Raw genomic sequence first — 19,173 nt, forward strand, 5'->3', positions numbered from 1 at the left:
ACTCAAAATTGTGACCGAAATATAATGCCAATATGCACATTATTTGGTGTCACTAAATCTACATACAAATTATATACATCATCATTTCTTCTCCTAACAAGTTCGAGCAGGGTTACAGATTTGAAGTTCTTCCCAATTACTGTAGACTTGTATGCTTGATTGCTGGAACGAGGAACTATTCTGGGATTTGCTCTGTTCAGCTTCAGCGCTTGTGAAGAGCGGCAACGGTCAACAAATAATAAGCTAAACTGTAGTATATTACTCAAAATTTCAGGTAGCAATACATAACTAAAAGAATCCAGGCAATTTCTGGAAGATGGCACTGCATCTTCTTCAGATTGCAAATAAATGAGCTCCTCTGGAGTATGACAAGAGATTTTTCTTTCTGATCCAAACATGCCCGTTCCCTGAAACTGGTTCTTGTACATCTCCAGAGAAACTGATTCTTGAACAGTAACGCACGTCATCAACGATCTCTCCTAACTGTTTCAGTTCGATGTGTACGACGAGTACTCGTTCACCAGTTTGCGGAAGAGAGATCCTTCAGTTTCCATGAGCTTTATAGGTTTGTCATACTCCACTACTCTCCCTGGAAGTGTTCATGTAGCTCATCAGTGTGGAATAAAAAACTCTATGATGCAGTCCTAATAAGTTGGCAGTAATAAGACAAACATACCGTCATTCATTGCAAGTACCACATCGCAGTCCATAACTGTTGGAATACGGTGGGCGACTGTAATAACGGTGCAATATTTGATCTCTGTCCGGATCGTTTTCTGAAGGACGGCGTCTGTTGCGTTGTCTATAGAGGCCATGGCTTCATCAAGAACTAAGATACGTCACCTTCTCAAAAGCGTCCGACCCAAGCAAAAGAGCTGCCTTTGGCCCATGCTCCAATTCGACCCGTTTTCAGCAACTGTATGGCAAGATCTTGATTAGTACCACTAACAGTTTGACAGATTTAGAGGCACATGCATTTTGAATTCTGAAAGGGCCAGAGCAGAACTGTATGTTTGCCCAATTCGCTAGGGGCCTAAAATAAATGCGAGACCAAATTTTATATATGTATAGATACAGTGAGGTCTCCTACCAAGTGAATCCAATCCCTGCTCCTTCTCCTGGACGGCATCAAGAAGTTGACATTTGTCAAGAACCTGCAACACAATAGCATATAACTAATTTAGTGATTCCTTTTAAGACGCATGTATGCCATAACAGAGAATGGCGACTTGTCATTACGACCCCATAAATCAGTTTATTAATCCTGATTAGATAAGGTGCTTATTTTTCTGAAATTGTAGATATATTACACGCCTTACCTCCCATATTTGTTGATCCGAGAACTTCCCAAGAGGATCCAGATTATATCTTACTGTACCCTGAAAAAGTGTTGGATCTTGGGGAATGATGCCCAAACACGAACGCAGGTCATGTAAGCCTATCGTAGTGATGTCCACAGTCAATACTTATTTTCCCTCCAGCAGGTTCAACAAGGCGGAACAATGCACCAATTAAAGTTGTCTTGCCACTTCCTGTTCGACCAACTATACCAATCTTGTCTCCACCTTCAAACTTGCAAGTGATACCATGTAGTACAAGGGGTGCGTCTTCCCTGTACCTAATCTGTCAAATGAAAATAAATCACATAAAATTGTTAGAATTTCTAAAGGGTTTCACCTGGTCAAGTGTACATGTACATGTTTAAATTTGATTACCTTCAAATCTCTAAGCTCCACACAGCCAACTTGGGGCCAATCTGGTGCCGGACGGTTTTCTTCAATAACTTCTGGTTCACTTTGTATGTCCATGTAGTGGTTCACCCTTTCCACAGATATTATTTGATTCGCAAGGCTGCATTGCCTTTGAATAGAGTTAACAAGAGTATTATTTAAGGAAAGACCATAAGAGAATGCCATTCCAACAAAACCTGCGCAAGTATGAACGGAAGTAATTAGTTTTCTGATGGGCAATGTTAATTTCTTCATAAACTGGATGATATTATATGACTGTATTTCCAATGAGTTTGGCACATAGACATTGGGCATATAAAGTGTTGCTAAAGGGAAAGTTGGATATATATACCACTAGGGTTTCGAGCCATTCATGGTTATCTAATAGGCTTTTTTATCACAAGCTTAACCTTCATAACTCAATACCAGGAACCTATCAAAAGAGAGGAAAAAAAATTCTTCGCAGTGCATATAAAATTCATTGCACATCTGATGCATGCTTATAAAATTCAGTGCACATATTTGCAGTCATAGAGCTTGTAAGCAACCATGACTTTCTCAAAAATGTGAAACTTGTGATTGTAGTACTTCAGATAAGATACTTACCGGGGCTAAAAGTTCCTGGAAAAAGAAGAACCATGACAAAGGCAGAAAAAGAAAGAACCGCAGCACTCATTGTTTCCAGGCGCCGAATCAACCATTCAGTAGCTGCAGAATTATAAAAGTATGGACTAGCATTCTTGTCGACTAGCTCCAAATTTTGAGCAAAGAAACGATCTTGTTCCTCAAAGGCACGTATTGTTATAGCCCCTGAAATCGATTCAAAGTGATTTGCTAGGGCAGACATGGTAGTGCCATTAATCCGCATCAATTCCTTAGCTGAGGCTAAATAGTACCTCTAGAAGACCAAATATAACAGATCTCACTCAATCAGAATTGTGAGGAAACATCTGATAAATTAACCCCATGGGTGAAAATTCAGCAGAGTAGATCATTCGGGAAATGAAATAACAATAGAAAGGGAATTTAGCCATGCAGAAATAAAGTTAGATCAATCACCTGCAACCGAATTGCCAAAACTATCATCGGCGACGATACAAACAGAACTTGCCATGTGACAACAGCCAACACTACCAGATTGCTATATGTAGTTAAGCTGGCACTAAAGGTAAACATGAAGGCAAATGGAACATCAAGATCAATGATACTCAAATCTGAAGAGACCTGCAGGGGATAATCCATCATTAGAAAATGAATGTGAAACAGAACTGTAATTACCATATCGGTCATTTGTTTCAGGCTTTTCTTACCCCGGCTAAGAATCCTGCCTATAGGAGTAGAATCAAAAAAGGACATAGGTGCATGGAACAATGAATTGAGCAACTGGGAAAACAAGGATCTTGAAGTCTGGACTCCGAGAACAACGAGGAACAAAGATCGTGATAGCACAAAGAAAATGGTGCAGACTCCGATAACAATGTACACAGAAATTAACTTCAGTGTACTAAACTAACACAGGCATTTTGGACATTAGCAGCCATACATGAATTCTGTGAAATTTGATCAGCTAAGAAAATTATGTGAGAAATAACAGAAAGAGAGGCATACAAGAAGCCTTTGTTCTGGCACAGGTAAAGCATATAAGGCTTAAGACCTGTATCCCCTGATTCTCTTTCCTCTCTTGATCGAGTGATCTACTGGTGATGGCTTCACAGCCTCCATATATCTGTTTCCATGAATATTATCAGTCGCTGTTCTTGGTATTTCCTTTACTCTTCGAGAGGCCATACTGTTAAGATTTGAATCACCAACGGTATCTTTATGCGCATTTACAAGGTCCTTAAATTGTTGACAGTCTGCCAATAGAATTTGATAAGGTGCAGATGAATAACCTCCCCATCTAACTGCCGAAATTTTTCACTAGTCAAATAAGGGGCAGAAAATCCACTTGGTGGGTTACCAAAGGAACAGTTTTATCTGATAAAATACCCTGTTTTAAATAAAACATTTTTCTTTAGTGATATTAAATATTTTTATGCAAAAAGTCGACCAAGAAGAATACCTTCTCCAAGCAATCGAACTCTTCCTTTCTTTCTATAGCCACTGTACTTTGGATTTCTTATTATCATAAGTAGTGTTCGAGATCACAAGGCATGACATAATGTTGTCATACAAAATAAGAGATTTATAAATCAGCTCATAATCAAATACTAATACAATCTGCATGTGCTGATACGATGCTTACATATTGAGGAGACTTGTTGCTGTATGGGCATCAACAGCACTGAAAGGCTCATCCCTAATAATACCATGCTTCAATAAGGAAGCAAGCAGTTCCATAGATTCAAATGAAATCCATTGAATAAAACTTGAAGATATAACACTCCACTAGCTATATTAACCACTAGTAGAAATGTCTACTCCAGTGACAGAAATACCCAAAGGACCGGAAGAGGATAGGTGAGGAATTGCAGAACCACTACAGTCTAGTTAATATGAAGAACCACTGCTCACTTAACTACTGATTCCCAGAAATGTGAATCAACTGATGATCCAAATGGAAATTTGAAAACGAAGTACTAAAACAGTTTAAGTCGGCAAGCATCATAATAATCACAAATTAGACAACAACATACACTAGTTTTTATTTTTCAGTTCTTGAAAAGCAAACACAATGGTCCACGCGCCAAGCAGCATCAGGGATCTCTGATACATTAAAGATTCATTAACATCGGAGTTGCTGTGCTGCAGTTCATTCAGAAGGAAACAACCACGTTTGACTCATGGGCTTGCCATCTGGTGCCTGAAAGTTGCACTCTGATAAATCTGCAGCAAATGGCGCAAATGTACCATCACTCAAGTTGTACATGAACTTATCAAATAGGGGACCATTTTTAGCATGGCAGAGATAGCCATCGATGAAGTAGATAACATTGCCTTCCACCCTGTCATACTCTGACGCATGAAATGATTTGCTGCTGCACGGGCTGATGAAGATACAGTCGCCATCCAAGGTGTTGATCTCAGTGAATTGAAGAGGTTTAGTGCTTAAATCCACCATATATACTCCAACCTTGCAAATATCGTGCCAGCCTTCACCGCCACCTAAGTGTCTGGCGATAAACAACAGTTTTCCATGCCATTCTACCAAGTTCCACCTCTGTGTGTAGCTACCCTTGATCTCAGGCCTCTCGGCCACACAACGCTCGACACGAGAAGCCATCAGCCCAGAGTCGTCGTCATCTGTTATCTCGATGACAAAGAGATTTGTGGTGAGCTCGCTGAGCACGTAAATCTTGCCCTGGTAGAAGGTAATATCACTGAACTTGCTTATGCAGCCACCAAGGCACACGCACCACGACGTCATGCCAGGCCGCCAGAGAGCAAGCTTGGCTCCGTTCCGATGCACCGAGAAGGCAGCCACAATGCATTTGGACCCAGAATCAGGTGAGGAGGACAAGATTACCTTGCAGAACGACATCACGTACTGTGGGGCGTTGATGGTGCACTCAACCACACCAGAGCCACCGATGATGGGCAGGGATCTACTGTGGGCATCGACGAAATGAGAGGACGCGGAGGGAGGCGGGAGATGGAGCACGTCCCGGGAGAAAGGGTTCATCAAGAAGCACTGGGCATCGCCAAAGTAGCGACCTTGGTTCGGCCGCACGCCGGCGAGCCACCCCTCGAACGAGCCCACGCAACGGACATCGTCGGCCGCCACGTCCTCGGGCAGGGGGATGCGACGCGTCCCCGTCGTGACACCGTCGGGGGAGAAGCTGGAGAAGGCGAAGTCCGCGTGGACGAGCAGGGGGAGCGGCGGCGGCAGCGGGCGGTGGAGGCGCGCCGCCGCGCGCCAGGCGGCGCAGACGGAGCGCATCCTGGCGCGGTCCTCAACGCAGGGGAGGCGGCCGGCCACGATCCCGAGGATGTCCGGCGGGACGTCCGCCCACGACCGCCGCTGCAGCTCGAGGCTTGCGACGACGAGCCTTGGCGTGTCAGGAGGCATTTCGTCGAGCACCTTGCCTGCACGGCCGCCAGCGACGACGGGAGTGTGTGGAAACAGGGAGGGAGGGCTCTGGCCTGAGACCCCTGTGAAGGAGGCTGTGGCCGTCGGAGGTCTCCTTGGGGAGGTCGGCGTGTCTTGCGGCATTGGAGTTTGTGTGACCCGAGCTCCTTCCATGGATTGATCAGAGGATACGGGAGGAGGAAGGAGAAGGTACAGGGTGAGATGCAGAGAGTTGAGAGTGACACGCTTACAGGTGGGCCCTCAGTCTCAACCCAGCTCACGGAGCCATCTTGAATTTTTCATTGTTGTTGAGAGAATGCCGCTCTTTATTGATCACAAAATACTACTCCCTCCGCCCCAAAATAAATGACTGAAGTTTATATACTAATCTAGGGTTACATTATAAAGAATAGAATCATCAGCAAGATAAACACAATTGTGCTATGGGCCACGACATTCGACAAACAACTAATAACATGACTAAAGGAACAAAACAAAAATTGCTCGCCAAAATCTTGATGTCGGTGACTGCCGTCCCAATGTACGAACGATTCATCGTCAAGAAAGAACTCTCTGCATGGTTTACTGAGCCGTCTAGATTGTGAATCACGCTGGTGCTTGCCAGCTTCGCTCGCCTGTCCACTGGCTGGATTCTTGGGGGCAGGCGACTTACAGTCCATCATCATTATTGATGATGGTGAGGGTGTGACATTCGCCCCTTGATGTCGTTAACAAGAGACGACGTGCCACGTAGTAGTCCTCCCACCTGGTTGCCTCGTCCGAAAGATACCCCATTTGATCAGCACTTAGGAGAATACGCTGACCCCACGTGGATAAGTCGGTGTTGCAGGATCATGTGGGTAGCTAAATAATCCAACGGACGGTGATCTCCAACAGAAGAATTTGCTCCCCAACCACAAATTGTCATCCTGTGCACTTTCTATCAGCTTGAGCTTTTATTCAAGCTTGTACCTTGAAGGGTGTGCGCAGCAAGTCGATGTGGGGCTAGTAGTCAGCTAATGTTTTAGCTACTAAAGACCCTTCATTGATAGTGATGTTTGGCATACCTCCAAAGGGTGACTGCTTTCCATATAAAGGTTGGAATGGGGAACAAACCAAAGCATCATGTGGTGGCTGGTTTTATACAAAAACTCGACCATGGGTAATGTCGTGGTAAATTCCCGACAACACCAATCTGAGGATAGTGAACACATAGGAGATCCGGATGGTGCACACAGGAACGATTTACGCAGGTCCATGCCCTTGGATCAAGGCAATACCCTACTTTATGCTTGTTTTTTGTTGGTCTGGCCTCGTATGAGAACTAGGTTTTTGTATTTACAAGGGGGTTGATATCGAGATTGTCTAGGGGCCGAAGCCTCAGGTATCTTGCTAGAATAAGGTGCTTGGGGGCTTTGCATTGCGGACCTTGGCAGATTTGGGCGGTATCTTAGACTGTGTTGTCTCTGGCTACATGCGTGTTGAATCACAACTTCCTTATGATGAGACAGATGTGTCCACATTTAGGGCTTCCATGATCATCACCATCATCAATAAAAAAGATAGTTCTTTCTAGCATGACAACATGACCCATGACAGCCCTTCGCAACCGTTGTCCATATCTTTTCGATATTCCATCACGTAAGGACAAAACGGTTCGCAACTAAATACGCAGCTAGATTCACTTGGTGCGCACTTTAACAGTTCGATAGTGGGTAATTTGTCGCAGCTAAATAATCCGATAGAGGGATATCTTTGAAGACCAGGGAGTAACCTACAGTAAATGGTTTCAACTGGAAAACATGAAAAATTTGGGTGCACATGTACAACAAACAGTAAATACAGGCGGTACGCCACTTCGCCAATGCGTTCCAGAATTGTGAAATGCTTGAAATATTTGTAAGATAGCTTGCAACATGCTCACTTGACCTTTAGAAGAATTTGCTCCCCAACAACAAACTATCATTTTGTGCACTTTCTATCAGCTTGAGCTTTCATCCGAGCTTGTACCTTGAAGATGTTGGGGAACGTAGCAGAAATTCAAAATTTTCCTACGTGTCACCAAGATCAATCTATGGAGTCATCTAGCAACGAGGGAGGAGTGGATCTACATACCCTTGTAGATCGCGTGCGGAAGCGTTCAAGAGAACGGGGTTGATGGAGTCGTACTCGTCGTGATTCAAATCACCGATGATCCTAGTGCCGAACGGACGGCACCTCCGCGTTCAACACACGTACAGCCTGACGATGTCTCCCATGCCTTGATCCAGCAAGGAGAGAGGGAGAGGTTGAGGAGGACTCCATCCAGCAGCAGCACAACGGCGTGTTGGTGATGGAGGAGCGTGGCAATCCTGCAGGGCTTCGCCAAGCACCGCAGAAGAGGAGGAAGAGGTGTTGGAGAGGGAGAAGGAGGCAACCAAAGGCATCAATGAAAAGCCCTCCTTCCCCCACTATATATAGGACGGCCAAGGGGGGGGGGCGCCGGCCCTAGGAGATCCAATCTCCTAGGGGGGCGGCGGCCAGGCACCTAGGAGGTGCCTTCCACTATTGGGACTCTTCCCTTTTGTGAAACCCTAGGCGCATGGGCCCCTTGGGGCTGGTGCCCTTGGCCCATGTAGGCCAAGGCGCACCCCCTATAGCCCATGTGCCCCCCCGGGGCAGGTGGCCCCACCCGGTGGGCCCCCGGGACCCTTCCGGTGGTCCCGGTACAATACCGATAACCCCGAAACTTGTCCCGATGGCCGAAATAGCACTTCCTATATATAATTCTTTACCTCCGGACCATTCCGGAACTCCTAGTGACGTTCGAGATCTCATCCGGGACTCCGAACAACATTCGGTAACCACATACAAGCTTCCTTTATAACCCTAGCGTCATCGAACCTTAAGTGTGTAGACCCTACGGGTTCGGGAGACATGCAGACATGACCGAGACGTTCTCCGGTCAATAACCAACAGCGGGATCTGGATACCCATGTTGGCTCCCACATGTTCCACGATGATCTCATCGGATGAACCACGATGTCAAGGACTTAATCAATCCCGTATACAATTCCCTTTGTCTATCGGTACGACACTTGCCCGAGATTCGATCGTCGGTATCCCGATACCTTGTTCAATCTCGTTACCGGCAAGTCTCTTTACTCATTCCGTAACACATCATCCCGTGATCAACTCCTTGATCACATTGTGCACATTATGATGATGTCCTACCGAGTGGGCCCAGAGATACCTCTCCGTCACACGGAGTGACAAATCCCAGTCTCGATTCGTGCCAACCCAACAGACACTTTCAGAGATACCTGTAGTGTACCTTTATAGCCACCCAGTTACGTTGTGACGTTTGGCACACCCAAAGCATTCCTACGGTATCCGGGAGTTGCACAATCTCATGGTCTAAGGAAATGATACTTGACATTAGAAAAGCTTTAGCATACGAACTACACGATCTAGTGTTATGCTTAGGATTGGGTCTTGTCCATCACATCATTCTCCTAATGATGTGATCCCGTTATCAACGACATCCTATGTCCATGGTCAGGAAACCGTAACCATCTATTGATCAACGAGCTAGTCAACTAGAGGCTTACTAGGGACATGGTGTTGTCTATGTATCCACACATGTATCTGAGTTTCCTATCAATACAATTCTAGCATGGATAATAAACGATTATCATGAACAAGGAAATATAATAATAATCAATTATTATTGCCTCTAGGGCATATTTCCAACAGTCTCCCACTTGCACTAGAGTCAATAATCTAGTTCACATCGATATGTGATTAACACTCAAGGTCACATCCCCATGTGACTAACACCCAAAGAGTTTACTAGAGTCAATAATCTAGTTCACATTTACCATGTGATTAACACTCGATGAGTTCTGGGTTTGATCATGTTATGCTTGTGAGAGAGGTTTTAGTCAACGGGTCTGCTACATTCAGATCCGTATGTACTTCGCAAATCTCTATGGCATCTCCTAGATGCAGCTACCACGTTCTATTTGGAGCTTATTCCAAATAACTGTTCTACTATACGAATCCAGTTTACTACTCAGAATAATCTAGATTAGTGTTAAAGTTTGCATCGGCGTAACCCTTTACGACGAACTCTTTTACCACCTCCATAATCGAGAAAATTCCTTAGTCCACTAGTTACTAAGGATAACTTTGACCGCTGTCCTGTGATCCATTCTTAGATCACTCTTGTACCCCTTGACTGACTCATGGCAAGGCACATTTCAGGTGCGGTACACAGCATAGCATACTGTAGAGCCTATGTCTTAAGCATAGGGGACGACCTTCGTCCTTTCTCTCTATTCTGCCGTGGTCGAGCTTTAAGTCTTAACTTCATACCTTACAACTCAGGCAAGAACTCCTTCTTTGACTGATCCATCTTGAACACCTTCAAGATCATGTCAAGGTATGTGCTCATTTGAAAGTACTATTAAGCGTTTTGATCTATCCTTATAGATCTTGATGCTCAATGTTCAAGTAGCTTAATCCAGGCTTTCCATTGAAAAACACTTTCCAAATAACCCTATATGCTTTCCAGAAATTCTATGTCATTTCTGATCAACAATATGTCAACAACATATACTCATCAGAAATTCTATAGTGCTCCCACTCACTTCTTTGGAAATACAAATTTCTCATAAACTTTGTATAAACCCAAAATCTTTGATCATCATCAAAGCATACATTCCAACTCCGAGATGCTTACTCCAGTCCTCAGAAGGATTGCTGGAGCTTTGCATACTTATCAGCATCTTTCAGGATTGACAAAACCTTCCGGTTGTATCACATACAACCTTTCCTCAAGAAAATCGTCGAGGAAACAATGTTTTGACATCCTATCTGCAAGATTTCATAAATAATGCAGTAATCGCTAATATAATTCCAACAGACTCTTAGCATCACTTCGAGTGAGAAAGTCTCACCGTAGTCAACTCCTTGAACTTGTCGGGAAACTTCTTAACGACAAGTCGAGCTTTCTTAATGGTGACATTTACCATCATTGTCCGTCTTCCTTTTAAATCCATCTGTACCCAACAGCCTTACGACTATCAAGTAGTTCTTCCAAAGTCTACACTTTGTTTTCATACATGGATCCTCTCTCGGATTTTATGGCCTCGAGCCATTTATCGGAATCCAGGACCACCATCGCTTCTCCATAGCTCGTAGGTTCATTGTTGTCTAGCAACATGACTTCCAAGACAGGATTACGTACCACTCTGAAGTAGTACGCATCCTTGTCATCCCACGAGGTTTGGTAGTGACTTGATCCGAAGTTTCATGATCACTATCATAAGCTTCCACTTCAATTGGTGTAGGTGCCACAGGAACAACTTCCTGTGCCCTGCCACACACTAATTGAAGAGACGGTTCAATAACCTCATCAAGTCTCCACCATCCTCCCACTCAATTCTTTCGAGAGAAACTTTTCCTCGAGAAAGGACCCGATTCTAGAAACAATTCCTTATTGCTTTCGGATCTGAGACAGGAGGTATACCCAACTGTTTTGGGTGTCCTATGAAGATGCATTTATCCGCTTTGGGTTCGAGCTTATCAGCCTGAAACTTTTTCACATAAGCGTCGCAGCCCCAAACCTTTAAGAAATGACAGCTTAGGTTTCTCTAAACCATAGTTCATACGGTGTCATATCATCGGAATTACGTGGTGCCCTATTTAAAGTGAATGTGGTTGTCTCTAATGCCTAACCCATAAACTATCGTGGTAATTCGATAAGAGACATCATGGTATGCATCATATCCAATAGGGTGCAGTTATGATGTTTGGACACACCATCACACTATGGTGTTCCAGGCTGTATTAGTTGTGAAACAATTTCCACAATGTCTTAATTCTGTGCCAAACTCGTAATTCAGATATTCATCTCTATGATCATATCATAGATATTTTATCCTCTTGTCACGACGATCTTTCAACTTCACCCTGAAATTACTTGAACCTTTCAATAATTCAGACTCATGATTTATCAAGTAAATATACTCAACATCTACTCAAATCATCTGTGAAGTAAGAACATAACGATATCCACTACATGCCTCAGCACTCATTGGACTGCACACATCAAAATGTATTACTTCCAACAAGTTGCTTTCTAGTTCCATTTTACTGAAACTGAGGCTTTCAGTCATCTTGCCCATGTGGTATGATTTGCATGTCTCAAGTGATTCAAAATGAAGTGAGTCCAAACGGTCCATTTGCATGGAGTTTCTTCATGCAAATACACCAATAGACATGGTTCGCATGTCTCAAACCTTTCAAAAACGAGTGAGCCCAAAGATCCATCAACATGGAGCTTCTTCATGCGTTTTATACCGATATGACTTACGTGGCAGTGCCACAAGTAGGTGGTACTATCATTACTATCTTTTGGCATGAACATGTGTATCACTACGATCGAGATTCAATAAACCATTCATTTCAGGTGTAAGACCATTTGAAGGTATTATTCAAATAAACAGAGTAACCATTATTCTTCTTAAATGAATAATCGTATTGCGATAGACATAATCCAATCATGTCTATGCTCAACGCAAACACCAATCTTGATGGTAGAGGGAGCGTGCGATGCTTTGATCATATCAACATTGGAAACACTTCCAACACATATCGTCAGCTCACCTTTAGCTAGTCTCCGTTTATTCCGTAGCCTTTTGTTTCGAGTTACTAACACTTACCAACCGAACCGGTATCTAATACCCTGGTGCTACTAGGAGTACTAGTAAAGTACACATCAACACAATGTATATCCAATATACTTCTATCGACCTTGCCAGCCTTCTCATCTACCAAGTATCTAGGGTAATTCTGCTCCAGTGGCTGTTCCTCTTATTACAGAAGCACTTAGTCTCGGGCTTGGGTTCAACCTTGGGTTTCTTCACTAGAGCAGCAGCTGAATTGCCATTTCATGAAGCATCCCTTCGTGCCCTTGCCCTTCTTGAAACTAGTGGTTTCACAAACCATCAACAATTGATGCTCCTTCTTGATTTCTACTTTTGTGGTGTCAAACATCGTGAATACCTCAAGGATCATCATATATGTCCCCGATACATTATAGTTCATCACGAAGCTCTAGCAGCTTGGTGGTAATGTCTTCGGAGAACCATCACTATTTCATCTGGAAGATCAACTCCCACTCGATTCAAGTGATTGCTGTACTCAGACAATCTGAGCACAAGTTCAACAATTGAGCTTTTCTCCCTTAGTTTGCAGGCTAAGAAAATCGTCGGAGGTCTTATACCTCTTGACGTGGGCACGAGCCTGAATTCCCAATTTCAGCCCTCGAAACATCTCATATGTTTCGCGACGTTTCAAAAACATTTTCGGTGCCTCAATTCTAAACTGTTTAACTGAACTATCACGTAGTTATCAAAATGTGTATGTCAGATGTTCGCAACATCCACAGATGACGTTCGAGGTTCAGCACACTGAGCGGTGCATTAAGGACATAAGCCTTCTATGAAGCAATGAGGACAATCCTCAGTTTACGGACCTAGTCCGCATAATTGCTACTATCAACTTTCAACTAAATTTACTCTAGGAACATATCTAAACAGTAGAACTGAAGCGCGAGCTACGACATAATTTGCGAAGACCTTTTGACTATGTTCAGGATAATTTAGTTCATCTTATGAACTCCCACTCAGATAGACATCCCTCTAGTCATCTAAGTGATTACATGATCCGAGTCAACTAGGCCGTGTCCGATCATCACGTGAGACGGACTAGTCAACATCGGTGAACATCTTCATGCTGATTGTATCTACCATACGACTCATGCTCGACCTTTCGGTCTTCTGTGTTCCGAGGCCATGTCTATGCACATGCTAGGCTCGTCAAGTTAACCCTAAGTGTTTTGCATGTGTAAAACTGTCTTACACCCGTTGTATGTGAACGTAAGGATCTATCACACCCGATCATCACGTGGTGCTTCGAAACGACGAACTTTAGCAACGGTGCACAGTTAGGGGAGAACACATTCTTGAAATTGTAATGAGGGATCATCTTATTTACTACCGTTGTTCTAAGAAAATAAGATGTATGAACATGATAAACATCACATGCAATCAAATAATAGTGACATGATATGGCCAATATCATATAGCTCCTTTGATCTCCATCTTGGGGCTCCATGATTATCTTGTCACGTCATCGACATGCAAGTCGTGATTCCTATTACAAGAACATGATCAATCTCATACATCACATATATCATTCATCACATCCTTTTGGCCATATCACATCACATAGCATACCCTGCAAACACAAGTTAGACGTCCTCTAATTGTTGTTTGCATGTTTTACGTGGCTGCTATGGGTTTCTAGCAAGAACGTTTCTTACCTACGCAAAACCACAATGTGATATGCCAATTTCTATTTACCCTTCATAAGGACCCTTTTCATCGAATCCGATCCGACTAAAGTGGGAGAGACTGGCACCCGCTAGCCACCTCATGCAAATAGTGCATGTCAGTCGGTGGAACCTGTCTCACGTAAGAGTATGTGTAAGGTCGGTCCGGGCCGCTGCATCCCACGATGCCGCCGAATCAAGATAAGACTAGTAACGGAAAGCATATTGAACAAAATCAACGCGCACAACTACTTTGTGTTCTACTCGTGCATAGAAACTACGCATAGACCTAGCTCATGATGCCACTGTTGGGGAACGTAGCAGAAATTCAAAATTTTCCTACGTGTCACGAAGATCAATCTATGGAGTCATCTAGCAACGAGGGTGGAGTGGATCTACATACCCTTGTAGATCGCGTGCGGAAGCGTTCAAGAGAACGGGGTTGATGGAGTCGTACTCGTCGTGATTCAAATCACCGATGATCCTAGTGTTGGGGAACGTAGCATAAATTCAAAATTTTCCTACATATCACCAAGATCTATCTATGGAGAAACCAGCAACGAGGGGAAGGAGAGTGCATCTACATACCCTTGTAGATCGCTAAGCGGAAGCGTTCAAGTGAACGGGGTTGATGGAGTCGTACTCGTCGTGATTCAAATCACCGATGATCCTAGCGCCGAACGGACGGCACCTCCGCGTTCAACACACATACGGAACGGAGAAGTCTCCCATGCCTTGATCCAGCAAGGAGGAGGGAGAGGTTGATGGAGATCCAGCAGCACGACGGCATGGTGGAAGTAGCGGGATTCCAACAGGGCTTCGCTAAGCGCTGCGGGAGGAGGTAGATGTGTCACGGGAGGGAGAGGGAGGCGCCAGGCCTTAGATTGGTTTGCTCCTCCTTTTCCCCCACTATATATAGGGCCAAGGGAGAGGGGGAGGCGCAGCCCTTGCCCCTTCCTCCAAGGAAGGGTGCGGCCAAGGGTGGGGAGGAGTCCATCCTCCCCAAGGCACCTCGGAGGTGCCTTCCCCTTTTAGGACTCTCCTCTTTTCCCATCTCTTGGCGCATGGGCCTCTTGGGGCTGGTGCCCTTGGCCCATATAGGCCAAGGCACACCCCCTACAGCCCATGTGGCCCCCCGGGGCAGGTGGCCCCACCCGGTGGACCCCCGGGACCCTTCCGGTGGTCCCGGTACAATACCGATGACCCCGAAACTTGTCCCGATGGCCGAAATAGCACTTCCTATATATAATTCTTTACCTCCGGACCATTCCGGAACTCCTCGTGACGTCCGGGATCTCATCCGGGACTCCGAACAACATTCGGGTTACCGCATACTAATATCTCTACAACCCTAGCGTCACCGAACCTTAAGTGTGTAGACCCTACGGGTTCGGGAGACATGCAGACATGACCGAGATGACTCTCCGGTCAATAACCAACAGCGGGATCTGGATACCCATGATGGCTCCCACATGTTCCACGATGATCTCATCGGATGAACCACGATGTCAAGGACTTAATCAATCCCGTATTCAATTCCCTTTGTCTATCGGTATGTTACTTGCCCGAGATTCGATCGTCGGTATCCTTATACCTTGTTCAATCTCGTTACCGGCAAGTCTCTTTACTCGTTCCGTAACACATCATCCCGTGATCAACTCCTTGGTCACATTGCGCATATGATGATGTCCTACCGAGTGGGCCCAGAGATACCTCTCCGTTTACACGGAGTGACAAATCCCAGTCTCGATTCGTGCCAACCGAACAGACACTTTTAGAGATACCTGTAATGCACCTTTATAGCCACCCAGTTACGTGACGTTTGATACACCCAAAGCACTCCTACGGTATCCGGGAGTTGCACAATCTCATGGTCTAAGGAAATGATACTTGACATTAGAAAAGCTTTAGCATACGAACTGTACGATCTTTGTGCTAGGCTTAGGATTGGGTCTTGTCCATCACATCATTCTCCTAATGATGTGATCCCGTTATCAATGACATTCAATGTCCATGGTTAGGAAACCGTAACCATCTATTGATCAACGAGCTAGTCAACTAGAGGCTTACTAGGGACATGGTGTTGTCTATGTATCCACACATGTATCTGAGTTTCCTATCAATACAATTATAGCATGGATAATAAACGATTATCATGAACAAGGAAATATAATAATAACCAATTTATTATTGCCTCTAGGGCATATTTCCAACAGTCTCCCACTTGCACTAGAGTCAATAATCTAGTTCACATCGCCATGTGATTAACACTCACAGGTCACATCGCCATGTGACTAACACCCAAGAGTTTTAGGTTTGATCATGTTGCTTGTGAGAGAGGTTTTTAGTCAACGGGTCCGAACCTTTCAGATCCGTGTATGCTTTACAAATCTCTATGTCATCTCCTAGATGTAGCTACCAGGCTCTATTTGGAGCTATTCCAAATAACTGTTCTACTTGGAGCTATTCTAAATTGTTGCTCCATTATATGCATCCGGTATCTCTACTCAGAGCTATCCGGATAGGTGTTAAGCTTGCATCGACGTAACCCTTTACGACGAACTCTTTTAACCACCTCCATAACCGAGAAAAATTCCTTAGTCCACTAGTTACTAAGGATAACTTTGCCCGCTGTACTGTGATCCATTCTTGGATCACTCTTGTACCCCTTGACTGACTCATGGCAAGGCACACTTCAGGTGCGGTACACAGCATAGCATACTGTAGAGCCTATGTCTTAAGCATAGGGGACGACCTTCGTCCTTTCTCTCTATTCTGCCGTGGTCGAGCTTTAAGTCTTAACTTCATACCTTACAACTCAGGCAAGAACTCCTGCTTTGACTGATCCATCTTGAACACCTTCAAGATCATGTCATGGTATGTGCTCATTTTGAAAGTACTATTAAGCGTTTTGATCTATCCTTATAGATCTTGATGCTCAATGCTCAAGTAGCTTAATCTAGGCTTTCCATTGAAAAAATACTTTCCAAATAACCCTATATGCTTTCCAGAAATTCTACGTCATTTCTGATCAACAATATGTCAACAACATATACTCATCAGAAATTCTATAGTGCTCCCACTCACTTCTTTGGAAATACCAGTTTCTCATAAACTTTGTATACACCCAAAATCTTTGATCATCACATCAAAGCATACATTCCAACTCCAAGATGCTTACTCCAGTCCTTAGAAGGATTGCTGGAGCTTTGCATACTTATTAGCATCTTTCAGGATTGACAAAACCTTCCGGTTGTATCACATACAACCTTTCCTCAAGAAAAATCGTCGAGGAAACAATGTTTTTGACATCTTATCTGCAAGATTTCATAAATAACGCAGTAATCGCTAATATAATTCCAACAGACTCTTAGCATCGCTACGAGCGAGAAAGTCTCACCGTAGTCAACTCCTTGAACTTGTCGGAAAACATCTTAACGACAAGTCGAGCTTTCTTAATGGTGACATTTACCATCATTGTCCGTCTTCCTTTTAAAATCCATCTACACTCAACAGCCTTACGACCATCAAGTAGTTCTTCCAAAGTCTACACTTTGTTTTCATACATGGATCCTCTCTCGGATTATATGGCCTCAAGCCATTTATCGGAATCCGGGCCCACCATCGCTTCTCCATAGCTCGTAGGTTCGTTGTTGTCTAGCAACATGACTTCCAAGACAGGATTACGTATCACTCTGAAGTAGTACGCATCCTTGTCATCCCACGAGGTTTGGGAGTGACTTGATCCAAAGTCTCATGATCAATATCATAAGCTTCCACTTCAATTGGTGTAGGTGCCACAGGAACAACTCTTTGTGCCTTGCTATACACTAGTTGAAGTGACGGTTCAATAACCTCATCAAGTCTCCACCATCCTCCCACTCAATTCTTTTGAGAGAAACTTTTCCCCGTGAAAGGACCCGATTCTAGAAACAATCCCTTATTGCTTTCGGATCTGAGACATGAGGTATACCCAACTGTTTTGGGTGTCCTATGAAGATGCATTTATCCGCTTTGGGTTCGAGCTTATCAGCCTGAAACTTTTTCACATAAGCGTCGCAGCCCCAAACTTTTCAAGAAATGACAGCTTAGGTTTCTTTAAACCATAGTTCATACGGTGTCATATCATCGGAATTACGTGGTGCCCTATTTAAAGTGAATGTGGTTGTCTCTAATGCTTAACCCATAAACTATTGTGGTAATTTGATAAGAGACATCATGGTATGCATCATATCCAATAGGGTGCAGTTATGATGTTCGGACACACCATCACACTATGGTGTTCCATGCTGTATTAGTTGTGAAACAATTTCCACAATTTCTTAATTTTGTGCCAAACTCGTAATTCAGATATTCATCTCTATGATCATATCATAGATATTTTATCCTCTTGTCACGACGATCTTTCAACTTCACCCTGAAATTACTTGAACCTTTCAATAATTCAGACTCGTGATTCATCAAGTAAATATACTCAACATCTACTCAAATCATCTGTGAAGTAAGAACATAACGATATCCACTACACGCCTCAGCACTCATTGGACTGCATACATCAAAATGTATTACTTCCAACAATTTGCTTTCTATTTCCATTTTATTGAAACCGAGGCTTTCAGTCATCTTGCCCATGTGGTATGATTCGCATGCCTCAAGTGATTCAAAATCAAGTGAGTCCAAACGGTCCATTTGCATGGAGTTTCTTCATGCATACACACCAATAGACATGGTTCGCATGTCTCAAACTTTTCAAAAATAAGTGAGTCCAAAGATCCATCAACATGGAGCTTCTTCATGCGTTTTATACCGATATGACTTACGTGGCTGTGTCACAAGTAGGTGGTACTATCATTACTATCTTTTGGCATGAACATGTGTATCACTACGATCAAGATTCAATAAACCATTCATTTTAGGTGTAAGACCATTGAAGGTATTATTCAAATAAACAGAGTAACCATTATTCTCCTTAAATGAATAACCGTATTGCGATAGACATAATCCAATCATGTCTATGCTCAACACAAACACCAATCTCAATGGTAGAAGGAGCG

General features: G+C 43.7%; 2 protein-coding genes across 3 annotated transcripts; both read right to left on the bottom strand.

The window, feature by feature from the left end:
• Positions 1–40: 40 nt before the first annotated feature.
• On the bottom strand, positions 41–6,008 carry LOC125525041 (putative F-box protein At3g25750). Of its 2 annotated transcripts, XM_087536733.1 has the most exons (7): positions 2,790–6,008; positions 2,337–2,680; positions 1,716–1,927; positions 1,320–1,623; positions 1,091–1,154; positions 677–916; positions 41–589 (listed from the first exon to the last, which is right to left on the bottom strand). In XM_087536733.1, the coding sequence occupies exon 1, from the start codon at positions 5,911–5,913 to the stop codon at positions 4,483–4,485; it is 1,431 nt and encodes a 476-aa protein (XP_087392859.1). In that variant the 5' UTR covers positions 5,914–6,008; the 3' UTR covers positions 41–589; positions 677–916; positions 1,091–1,154; positions 1,320–1,623; positions 1,716–1,927; positions 2,337–2,680; positions 2,790–4,482. The 2 variants fall into 2 exon arrangements, with proteins under 2 accessions (XP_087392859.1, XP_087392858.1); XM_087536732.1 differs by having other exon boundaries at positions 2,337–6,008.
• Positions 489–3,086, bottom strand: LOC147958175 (ABC transporter C family member 10-like). Its single transcript, XM_087531985.1, has 9 exons — positions 3,009–3,086; positions 2,790–2,954; positions 2,337–2,351; positions 2,157–2,163; positions 1,716–1,927; positions 1,492–1,623; positions 1,320–1,379; positions 1,076–1,154; positions 489–589 (listed from the first exon to the last, which is right to left on the bottom strand). Exons 1-9 carry the CDS (start codon positions 3,084–3,086, stop codon positions 489–491), a joined length of 849 nt encoding a protein of 282 aa, XP_087388111.1.
• Positions 6,009–19,173: the final 13,165 nt, after the last annotated feature.

Source organism: Triticum urartu, chromosome 7A (genome assembly GCF_056163025.1).
Source record: "Triticum urartu cultivar PI428250 chromosome 7A, HENAU_Tu73, whole genome shotgun sequence".
NCBI classification, from domain to species: Eukaryota; Viridiplantae; Streptophyta; class Magnoliopsida; order Poales; family Poaceae; genus Triticum; species Triticum urartu.